The following is a 12,284-nucleotide window of genomic DNA, read 5'->3' as shown; positions in this document are numbered from 1 at the left end:
AGCAAGTTCCATGACAGCCAGGGCTACACAGAAAAACCTTGTCTTGAACAACAAAGAAAGAAAGAAGGGTAGGGGAGAAAGGTGACGTGTGCAGCTTGTGAAAAGTTAAGAATAACATTAGGTTTGTTTTCAGGCTTCCCTTTACACATTTTTAAGCATATCATCAAAATCACACTGTATATAGTTTTGCAACCTATTTTCTCTCCTAAGACTGAAATGTAAATATTTTCCCATGATGTGATGATGTTTGAATGGTCCAAGTATGATTTTATCACAATACAAAGTAAATTAATTGGCCACTTTATTTGAAGTTAGACATTTGGGTTGTTTCCAGAGTTTCAATATTAAAAATGAATGTGTGATGACCATCTTCCTAATGAAACCTTTGTCATCATTCTAAGCAGGATGGATTCCTAGAAATGGGGTTACTGGGACAAAAATTGTATTTCTAGAAGTGGATTTCACAAACAGGAAACACAGATAACAAAAGTTGATGCTAATGTCTACTCCTTCACTGATGTATGGTATGGGAGTATCCCCACGTTCTTACCAGCATGTTGTCCTTTTCTGCTCTTTACACCCTTCATATAAAAAGGTGGTAGGTAACAATGTTGTCTCCATGTTTTTTTTATTACTAGCAAAACTGAACATTTTTCATATGCTTCTTCACCACTGATATTCCTTCATTTTGACTAGAGGATTTGACTAAACATTTTCTTTTCCTTTTTTTTGCCATATGTATGCATGTGTGATATGAGTACAAGTGTACATGTATGTGTGGTTGGTGCATTTATATGGATGCCAGAGGTTGAAATGTAGTTTCTGCCTCAATTACTCCCTACCTTAAATATTGAGACAAAGGATAGCCTAGCTAACCTGTCTCCTATTCCTCAGCTCTGGGATTAAAGCTGCCCAGCCTTCCATCCTGACTCTTATACGGGTGCTGGGGATTGGAAATCTGGTCCTCACACTTGTATGCCCAGTGTTTTGCCTTCTAAGCCACTTCCTCAGCCCCTTAAAGGTTTTATCAATTAAAATGAGCACTTAAAGATAGAAATTTTGCCATATTAGTTTCAAATAAAAAGTATTTTTCCCACATTTGTTTTTTTTTTTAAATGTCTTAGCTGCTCGTGGTTCTTTTTAAAAGGGGTAATCGGATTCTAACCATAGCTGACTGCTCCCAGTTTGAGCTTGTTTCATGATGATTAAGTTGAAGCCTTTTGACAAAAGAGCTGGAGGGGCCGGTTCAGCTAATCCTAAATTTAGCTCTGGGGAAAAAATGTGTGGGCTGGATATAAAGATTGTTTCCCTCATTGCACTTCAAGAAGATGAGGGTGGGGTAAACAAGGGATTAAAGCAGTCTTTGCCAAAATTTTTGAGAATTTAGACAATTCTCTGTACAAATCTTTTGCATGGTGGTGGTGGTGGTGATGGTGGTGGTAGTGGTGGTGGTAGTGGTGGTGGTGAACTATGTACAAGTCAACAGAACTCTATGGAAAAGTACTGCTCTGGTCTGTAGATGTGTGCATGGCTTGGTTTTAATTATTCTTCTCCTCCTCTTTCTTCTGTTACCCTTTCCAAGTAACAATAAAAAGGGCAGCCAGATTAGTTTCCCCGAAGAGTAGGGTCAACCCTTGTTCCATAGAGGCCTGCTCCCATGCATCCTGTTAGCACATCAGAGGCCTAGGTATCTAGGAAGATAAAGGCTAGGGTCCTTCCAAACTCGAGCATTTGTCAGGGGTTATACTCAGGGTTGCTATGACTGCCAAGGATAGCCTGGACAGACTTCAAATAGAAGCATGTTGCCAAGCAAAGAGACATTATTCTGGTATTTTTATAAGGAAAAAAAAAAGCTCAACAAGAGAATGCCATTTGCTGATGCCTTGTGACTAAGCGTAATTGATGGCTGCAAAAGGAAAAAAAATAAAAAAGAACAAACGCAAAATCTGGCCCCAGATTTTGAAGAGTTGACAGGCCTCTGACATGAGTGGCTGTCCTTTGGGTGTGAGCCCCGTAGCTTTTAGGCAAGACTTGGAAAAGGACCATCCCAAAATGGATATTCTTAACTGAAAACGGAGGTCTGTAAGGTGGGAAAGGAGTTGAAGGTATGATTTTTTCAGACAGCTCCCTGGTCCTGAGGGTATGGCCAGGGGAGGATGTATGAGGGGCTTTGAAATGGGAGAGAAGAAAGAAAAACGCGGCCTCATTTTAACAGACGTCATTTGCAGTGAGGCGCGGGCCTTAGAGGCCTTCAGAGGCAAGGCTCTCCCGGGGGGTCGGCAGGAAGCTACCCACTGTACCCACCCAGGAGACTGCGCAGTGTGGCGGTGAGCCGCAGTAAAGCTACGAGGGAGCTGTGAAATTGAGGCAGGGGCCCAGCAGGTACAACTGAGAGGTGGGCTAGGCTTTGTGACCTAGCCTTTGGGGGGTGGGGAGCCAAGACCCCGAGGCTACGTAGAGGGCTTAAGCCGAAGCGGAGCCTACCAGAGCAGGGCGGGGTGCTTAGGTGGCTGCGAAGGGCGTGGCGTGGAGGCCCCGCCCCCTAACGGCCCCGCCTCCCCGCGAGGCTTTTCTTCCTCCGCCACCGAACGCCGCACGCCACTGTTCGCCGAGAGGGAGGAGAAAGCGGACTGCTCCGGAGCTCTGCCTAGCTGGGCCCAACCTTTGCTCCAGAGATCATGGCTGCCGAGGATGTTGTGGCGACGGGCGCCGACCCTAGCGAGCTGGAGGGCGGCGGGCTGCTGCACGAGATCTTCACGTCGCCTCTCAACCTGCTGCTGCTCGGCCTCTGCATCTTCCTGCTCTACAAGATCGTACGCGGGGACCAGCCCGGAGCCAGTGGCGACAACGACGACGACGAGCCACCCCCTCTGCCCCGCCTCAAGCGGCGCGACTTCACCCCTGCCGAGCTGAAGCGTTTCGATGGCGTCCAGGACCCGCGCATTCTTATGGCCATCAATGGCAAGGTGTTCGACGTGACCAAAGGCCGCAAGTTCTACGGGCCGGGTATGGAGACAGGGCCAGGGGCCCCGGGAGACAAAAGAGGGTCCGCGGGCGTGGAGTGGGGCAGGGGAGAGGCGGAGGGAGGTGGGACGCCCCAGAGGAAGGGACGAAGGGAAGGCGGGCGGCTCCCCAAGCGGACGAGGGCTAGAGGCGCTGGGGGGGGCATACGGCGGGGGGGATGGGGTGCTCGGGAAGGTTGAGGCTTGGAAGCCGCGGGTGGGAGGGACAGGGAGGCTCGAAGGCCCGGGATGCTGGGGAAGTTTTCGAAGGTAGCAGGGCTTTGGCGGGTGTTGGGGCGGGGGGTGTCCTGAAAAAAGGGGGAGGCTTCGGACTAAAAAGGAAATGAAGGTGTCTCCAGAGAGGCCCAGACTCTTGAGAAGACGTGGAGGCCGATGACGCCGGAGGAGCCATGGTGGAATGTAAGGGTGTGTAGACAGAAAGTGGAGAAGGGGATTAGTGTCAGGTAGAACCATTGTTCTTGGCAGAGAGTGTGTGTGTGTGTGTGTGTGTGTGTGTGTGTGTGTGTGTGTGTGTGTGTGTGTGTGTGTGTGTGTGTATGTGCGCGCGCGTGTGCTGTACACTGTGTGCATGCGCGGTGAGTGCGTGTTTGGTGTGCACCGTTTGTCTGGTGGGGGGGCGCTTGGAATGTGACATGTATTTGGTATGTGTATGTACGTGCTGTGTTGGGTGGACTGAGGCTGGAAGATGACCAAGCAAACCAGCTTGATGGAGAGGAGACTACGGATGCCTTAAGAGCAGAATGTGGGGGACCATAATAACGTGGCAAGCTGATCAGAAACACCATATTTAGTGTATAATGGGGTGGGGAGACTGAGAGGTAAAAAATTTTTAATAAAAATAAATGAAATCAGGAGTGGGAGGGAGAAGTGGGAGGGTCCTGAGAAACAATAGGGTAAGGCTGTGAAGCCTGATGGGTGGGGGGGATTTCAGGAAAAGCCAACCAGAGGGAAAACAAGGGATGGACGACTGCGGAAGTGTTGGAAAGAACCCCCAGAGATGAGGTTTTTCCAAACCGGATTGCCTGTCACAATCACCTGATGCTTGTGAAAAATACAGATTCCTGGCCTGACCAACCATAGCCACACTTACATGGGGGGGGGGGGGAGGTGCAAAAAAAAATCTACATGTTAATACTCTGCTGTAAGCGAAATTGGGAATCATCCAGATTTGGAAAGCCCTGCTTTCTAGAACATTTGGAGAGGAAGAAGAGGTTTTAGCTCCTCCAATATGGATTCCTCTAAGCACTAGGAACTCAGGGGGTGTGTTCACATGCTATTGGTCTGAGAAAGAAAAGAATAGCCAGGACTAATCCAAACCAGACATACCCACTCTTTTAAGTCTCCAGAGTCCAGCCAATCAAAATCACATGTTCAAAAGGTTCTTGGTGAACCCTCACCCTTCCTTTTTGCTTTCAGACATTTTAGAAAATCAATTTTCTGTAAGCATGTAACTGCAAAATGATATGAAAACTACATCTTATTTGTCACTATAGCAGTACATTATCAATATACAATCATGTAAATACCTGTATTATTAAGCTAAACCATAAAGCAGTCAGAACAAATGTGTGGGGTATCGACATGTGGTTGTGGTTTGCAAAGTCATCACGAGGAGCCTCCGTGCTTTCAGAGAGCACAGCTGGGAGTCAAGAAGCCTCCATTCTAAACCAGGTAGGTTGTAGTTTGCAGAGTCATCGTGAGGGACATCGATGGCTGCACACGAATAACAACAACTAGAAGTCAACCAGCATTCTACATTCTAGAATGTCACTGACCAGCTGTGTGACCCGGTACAATGCATAGTTGTCTCAGGGCCTGCTTTCCCTTGGAAAAATAGGCAAGCACAGCCCAGTGTGAGGTTTCCGAGTCCCTGCTCTCCATTAATAATGGGGCTCAGGAACAGTGACAATATATATCATAGTGGAAATATTTTCTGTTACAGAATACACCTAAAAATTATTCATTTGAGTGCCTGGTACTATGGGCACAGTACTGTTGTAGGTGCTAGCAAGTACCAATGAACGAAACACACACATCTCTGTTCAGCAAGCATCTACTTAGTATACTTTTGTGGTTAACAAAATATATTCTCCAAAGATATTAATATTTGCCTTAGATCTTGGTTAAGTATGCATTAACAGTCCAGGACCATAATTTCTAAAATGGTGGAGTCCAAACCAAAATAATTTGTTTTCAAGCATTAGGTGCTGCTATTTCCATTAGCAGTATACATTTGTGAAAAGCATGTGAAGCTATTTCTTTTAACCTCTAGTGGCAGCATGTAATGATGACTAAAAACAGCCCATGTTTTAGAATCTTAATTGTATTTACAAGTTGACCATAAGGGCTTGAAGTATATCTCAGCAGTAGAGTGCTTGCCTAGAATATACAAAGCTCCAATCCTACCAAAAAAAAGATCATACAATTTATCTAATATGGGTTCCTTAAGGTTTCGGGTGACCACACCATAATGAAACAAAATTAATTCTCCTAGTTGGTATAATAAAGTACACTGAATTCTTTCATTTGCTTGTGTAACCTTTAAGTAAGTCTAAACAATTAGGTGAATACAAAATGATCCACTGCTCTCAGACAAAAGCTTGGTATGATATTATACATAAGAGCATTTTCCAGGTTTTATAGGATTATTTGGAGGCACTGATGGCAGCCTTTTTTCAGTGAAAATTTTAGTTTTTTCACAACTCTTTGTGCTTATCTTTATATTTATACTAAAAAAAAAAAACAGTACATAAACTGGTTTCCTTTTTTTTTTAGTTCTTATTTTTTGACAGTGATGGTTATATAACATGTGGATAGACTTTTGAACCACTGATATTTGTAAAATTATTTCTCCTGCAGATGTCTCAGGGCTTGAATCTTGCGACCAAAGATCATTTAAAACATATCAGAATACATTGATAAGGAAATGTTTTCTTTACACTTCAGTGGTTAAGAAACTTTGACTGCCTTGGCTCAAGCACCTAGAATAGAGAGCCAACCTGTAGATTCAAAGTCCTCAAGCCGAATTCTGACTCATCTACATATTTTTATTGAATTTTCCTTATTGAAGTGACGGTAAATCTTTCAGTGTCCCTTATGTAATGATCAAAGTGTCAGTATACAGATGAAGAGTGGAATTTGACATTTAAAAGGAGGCTTTCAGTGCGAGAGCAAGTAAGCCATCTTCTTCTGTATTTAAGCCACAGAGAAATGTCTAGTAAAGAATCTATCTTTGGTTTCATTTTGTTTTTAAAGAGGGGCCATATGGGGTCTTTGCCGGAAGAGATGCATCCAGGGGCCTTGCCACATTTTGCCTGGATAAAGAAGCACTGAAGGATGAGTATGATGACCTTTCTGACCTCACTCCTACCCAGCAGGAGACCCTGAGTGACTGGGAATCTCAGTTCACTTGTAAGCATTTCTTTATATTTTGTCTGGATCAAATTTCTACCCGTAATGCAGATTCATGATCAAACAATAGTTATTACTAAGCACCCTGAAACTTGAGTGCATTTTGATAGGCTCCTAAATCTTGGATTGATCAGGTTTGTGGCATAAAGTAATGATAGCAGTGCTGAGTCATTCACTGCCATGATGGCATACCAATTTTTAGCTTGTCCTGTGCAGAAACTTGGGCTTCTGATTGTGATGTGTAAGTTTTTGCATAAAGGTATAGAGATTCCATATTGGGTGTGTAGGGGAAAGGACAGTGGCCCCCTTGCCTACAGGAAGAGATTTTCATAAGCCCTCTCTTATAGCACTTACTGCTTAAAAGCAGCCCACAGCTCTGTTGAAGAATGGGAGACTTGTGTTCTTCCAAACAGCTTCTCATTGAACCTGATTTAGCCTAACTATAAATTAGATCTCATCTATAAATGCTGCTTATAATCTGCCCAGCAACAATGGTGCTTGCATTGTTTTTAAAGAAACACTTGTTTCAGGCTTATGCTGTGTGTGGGAGGGGGTAAAGTCTTTAGAAATAAGGTAGAAATAAAGGGTTAAATTCAAATTATGAGAATGCAGGGATTGGTTTCAGTTGAACCTCAGTCCCAAGGGTTAAATTATCATTTTATGATTACTTCGTTGCCACAGATTCGAACTATAATAATCCTTGCCAGATTTTATGAAATGTATGTGAAGACCATGACCACTTTGTTTGAGGGAGGTATTTTGAGGTGGAGGGAAGATTTTTATTTAACTGATCTCCACAATCAGTTAAATAGTACATACTCTTTTGGCTATATCCAACCATATTTTTTTTTTCAGAATAACCTGATCAGAGTTCTTGGTTAATAATTAACCAGATGTGACACTACCTTTTGAGTTTGGATCTCGAGCAGACCAAGTATAGCTTTCAAGTCAGAACGCAAATCTTTGGACTTTGAAAACGACCCAGCTGCCTAACATTGTCACTAACATTTGTGTCCCAAGATGCCTTTGTAATCCTAGTCTTCTATATGAAACTAATGCGTTTATAATGTATAATCCACAAAGCTCTGTGTTCTAGAGCTTTCTAGCATCAGTGGAAAACAGGTGATATTTTTCTTTATGCCCACCACCCCTTTCACCTAGGACTAACCCAAGACCCTGTTGTGACACCTTGGCTGTACTCAGTCTTTGTGGATTCCCCTTAAGCAGGTTTCCCAGGTGCCACTTGCCTTGTATTTATCTTGCACCGTCCCAAGCCACCACCACCCCCTCTATGCTCTCTTCAAATAGGGAAGTTTCAGTTGTTCCCAATGATTATTTCACATAAAAGCAGCTTTAGTTACCTGTTTGGACAGGTTAGTTACTCCTCTCCTTCCTCCCCATTTCAGAAAGGAAATGTGCATTAACCCTGTATTCACTTGGTTATAATGGAGCTTGCTGATTCTGATTTCACACCGAACTCTCTTGTCTCCAACATCTTCCGTCCCTTCCTAGTCCCTTGCCATACCTTTAACTACGCACAGCTTTTTCCCATGCTGGGAAGTCTGTCTCCTGCTGGCTGTACCAGTACTGTCTAACACATTCTCCAAGTTGCCCCTAAGCACTGCTTCCACTTTCTGTCCCTCCTTCCTCCACAGCTGGATAGGACCTGATTCTTGTCCAGGGCTCATTTCCCATCCGTGGGTCTCCTGTCATGTGGCCCTCCAGAGTGGCTCCCTTTTGGCAGTCCTCATTTTAAAGGTGTACAGGCTGCCCAGTTGCCGCTTCATTAACGGATGTTTCCAGTTTGGGTTTGGTTTCTGTTTTTTTTTTTTTTTTTTTGAAGCTGTCTCATATCCTTAGCTTGAATTCCTAAGGACCTTACCCTCCTTCGTGGTCTGGTTGTTCCCATCCGGGGCTGCATCCCAGACCCCTGGGCAGCCTTCTCAGCTGCTCTTCCTGAAACCTGCCCTTCCTATCTTGGTGATAAGGTCGCTGCTGGAGTACTATTTTGCTGTGTCATTCCTTCCCTTATAAACTTTTGGAACCTTTGCCACTTATAAAAGTTCAGGTTTCTCAGGCTGGCTTTTCAGGTCTTTCATCATAGTCCCCCACACTGATCGGCCAGACTTATCTTCTATTTCCAAATGCCAGTTCAACTCCTGACGACTTGTTCTTACTGGCTTCCCAGATATGCCCAGGCTTGCCTGTGTACCTTTGGATGTGTTTTCTTTTTTCTGGAACTATCTCTCACTCAAAGTTGGTCCATACGTTTTCCAAAGCATGTCTTTCTCTCATGAAGTGCTGCTCTACAAGCCCCGATTCATAGTGTGCTCTTACTAAAAATACTCCTTAGAGAGTGCTCAGTTCATTTTGATACTACCAGACATTGCTTGCTGCTTTATATTTCTGCATTCGGGACAAAACTCTTCATTCCATTTTTGGCAAAGAGTATGATACAATTCTTTTATATCCTTCAAGAAACCTAACATGTTGCTGAGTATGTTGTTTGGACCTCTTGTAAATGCTTTAAAATGTAGTGGTTTTGTGTGTGTGTGTAAAGCATGAGAATGACCATTTTTGTTTTCTTCTCTACCCCTCCAGTCAAGTATCATCATGTGGGCAAACTGCTGAAGGAAGGGGAGGAACCTACTGTGTACTCAGATGATGAAGAACCAAAAGATGAGAATGCTCGGAAAAATGATTGAAGCATTCAGTGGGAGCATATCTATTTTTGTATTTTGCAAAATCATTTGTAACATTCCAGTCTGTCTTTAAAACATGGTGATTTCAATATTTAGAAACGTTTTGAACTTGCTGTAAATTTTTTTTAATTAACATCACTAGTGACACTGGTAAATTTGTCTTAGAATGCATGATATGTTTGTGTCACAAATCCAGAAAGTGAACTGCAGTGCTGTCCTGCAAATGTTAATGCTGTTTTGCTTCTATCCGTAGTTAGAACAAGCTGAATTGCAATTTGATTTTCCTGAGAGAGAGCGAATACTTGGCTATTTCCACAAACTGGTCAAAATGGTAAATGTCCACAAACTGGTCAAAATGGTCAATGTACTAAGAATGAAGGATCAACTTCGAGTCATGCTGTTCTATGAAAACAAGCCCATTTTACTCAATTGACTTAACTGCATGATTTTTGTTTTATCTACCTCTAAAGCAAATCTGCAGTGTTCCAAAAACTATGGTGTTGATTCTAGAGAGAAGTCCAGTAACAAAATGAAAATTCCTTGTTGGGCTTAGTTGAGACAAACACATTTCCAGTGTTTCTGGACTGATTTAATTGTCCTTTTCTTCATGTGGACACTCTCAACACATACAGTAACTCTCACACATGCATAGTAACTGACAGCTGGGACTAAAACAGCATCTGAACATTCAAAGTTGAGCTTTGCAAAACAACAACAACAACAACAAAGCCCGTAAATTACATGACGATCGTGGGTCTGGCTTCCCAGTTCTGTTGCTTGTAGCAGGGCAGTGGTTATGTGGTTATTTGACCAAATGGGAAATTTGAGAGGAACGTACAGGGCAAGAACAGGTGTGTGCTTTTCAAAAAGCCTTCACCGTCATCTCTGAAGAATGAGAAAACACTACATGGCATTAGCTGAGTGATTTTTAAAGGAAAACACATTCCTAAGGTAACAGTTGAATCCTTATGTTGTTACAAAATTGTAGTCACTTCAAAAGTAGTAGTCAAGTGTCTAGGTCTTGGATAATACTCTTTGGTTAATACTAAACCTAGCTTAAGTAGATTCTACAGTTGTATACATTTGTAAAAGTATTATATGAACAACTAGTGAGGTGTCAAACTCTCATAATTGTAGTTAAATAGTCATTGTATTTTCTTGTGAGCCGTGTTTAATGGTTTTACCTCAAATCAGAAACAAAATGAAGTGCTTGGGTCAGTTAATAAAAAGATTTTGCCCAGTATAGTGTGGCTAGCCTATTTGCATATTTTTAAACCCAAGAGCTGGGGGGATAGGGGGTGGGGCTGTGCAATGGCTGGGCTTCTGGACATGCTGTGGCTATCGCCTTCATGAACTCCCAGCAGCTGTGGTGACCTGCTCAGCGGCCAAAATTCAAGCACCAATTGAAGAGGAACTGGTGATCCCACGCTATCTGAGGAGCTATTGGTAGTTGATGGCCGATTGTGGGAATAGCTAATTTTCTTCAAAGGTGTGACCACTCATGCTCCAGCACCTTACACCCACACATACAGGTAGCACTAATTAGATGTAGTGGGCTATTTTTTCAAAGACTGGGGGACATGTTCACAAGGGTCCAGGAGAGTTGAAGTTTAGATATGGTCATAACACTGTTACGTGTTTACATGTGTAAAATTCTCAAAAAGATAAATTGTAAGAAATTTAATAAATCATATTTAGTTATCTGACTTTAGCTTAACATTGAGTTTAACTTTTGGGTGTTAGGCTTCTATGTGTACTAAGAGGAACAACCATGTAAGCCTAGCACTGGGAAACTGAGGCAAGAAGATAAGTTAAAGGCCTGCCTGAACTGCATGGAAGGAGGGAAATACAAAAGAAACAAGTTGAAAAATAGTGAACTGAACTATCTTGTGACTTGTCAAATTCTGCCTCTGAGTCAGCTTTCTAAACTGAAGAGTATAACATAGCAATGTTATTAAGAAATGTTACTACTGGAGGCACTGGGGTCACCAAATGTTAAGGAAGTTTAGGGGGGTTATGGCAGGAGTATTTGGCTTTTGTTTTCCTAAATATTTTTTTTCTTTGAGAATTTCATACATGCCACGTGTTTTGATCATATTCACACACACACCCCACTTTACCCATAACTCCTATCAGACTAACTCCTATCCCTTCCCCAAAATATGCCCTCTTTTCTTCAAAAACAAGTTCAACTTATGCTACCCATAGGCAAGGGGCCATTAACTAGAATGTGGTCGACCTACCAAGGGACATGGGTTGCTTGTTTTTTGATTCAGAACAAGCATCCATATAGTCCTTAGTGTTTCAGAAAGAGCTTGTGAAACCTAACAAGGAACATTACAGCTCCAGTGCCCAGAGTTAAAGGTACAGTCTGTCCTCATTATATAGTGCTTTGAAGCAGTTTGCTGTTTTATGTACAAATACAGTTAACTCTTGAATGATCAAAGACAAATTATGGGCCTAAGCTCCTTGGACTAGACTCCCCATTCCACATCTTTTTGGACATCTATAAACTTTAAGTTTCACACACAACTGAGGGAGTGGGATGAAATGGAATTCTCTAGAATCCAGTGCTACCATTGAACAGCACTGAAACATACTATGTTGAAACATACTATGCCAAACATGGTGGCATACACATGTATTCCCAGCACTTGGGAAACCGAGGCAGGAGGGTCAGGATTTCAAAGCCAGCCTGAGCTACAAGTAAGATACTATCTTAAAAAGATGTATTATGTGTTTATCCTTAAACAGGACATGTATATTAACCCCACCCACCATCACCACTAAGGTTCTGGGGTCATCACTTAAAAGAAGGCAGAGAGAATCTAAGAGCCAAAGGATGGGGAAGAATGCTGGGAAATGCTGTCTTCTGGACATGCCATGGGCCATCACTCCCCCATGCACTCAAGCAGCTCTGCTTACCTGCACAAGGTCAAGCCAGTCAAAATCCCAGTATAGATAACAGAGGTGATCCCCAGGCCCCACCCTATACTGAGGAGCTATTAACAGTGGATAGTTGCTTGGGAAGGGGGAATCATTCTTTGAGGGTGTGGTCACTGGTAAGTTTCCCACAGTCCAGTGGGTGGCCCATGCACATATGGGCAGCACTAACTAGACTTAGTGAGTTCTCAAAAAACAAAAACTT

At 43.0% G+C, this 12,284-nt stretch overlaps 1 protein-coding gene across 1 annotated transcript; it reads left to right on the top strand.

The window, feature by feature from the left end:
- The first annotated feature begins 2,555 nt into the window (after positions 1-2,555).
- Positions 2,556-10,379, top strand: Pgrmc1 (progesterone receptor membrane component 1). Its single transcript, XM_006993614.4, has 3 exons — positions 2,556-3,006; positions 6,279-6,434; positions 9,036-10,379. Exons 1-3 carry the CDS (start codon positions 2,679-2,681, stop codon positions 9,137-9,139), a joined length of 588 nt encoding a protein of 195 aa, XP_006993676.1. The 5' UTR covers positions 2,556-2,678; the 3' UTR covers positions 9,140-10,379.
- The last annotated feature ends 1,905 nt before the right edge of the window (positions 10,380-12,284 follow it).

The sequence above is a fragment of the Peromyscus maniculatus genome, chromosome X (genome assembly GCF_049852395.1).
Source record: "Peromyscus maniculatus bairdii isolate BWxNUB_F1_BW_parent chromosome X, HU_Pman_BW_mat_3.1, whole genome shotgun sequence".
Classification (NCBI taxonomy): domain Eukaryota; kingdom Metazoa; phylum Chordata; class Mammalia; order Rodentia; family Cricetidae; genus Peromyscus; species Peromyscus maniculatus.
This window is presented reverse-complemented; position numbering and strand designations above follow the sequence as displayed.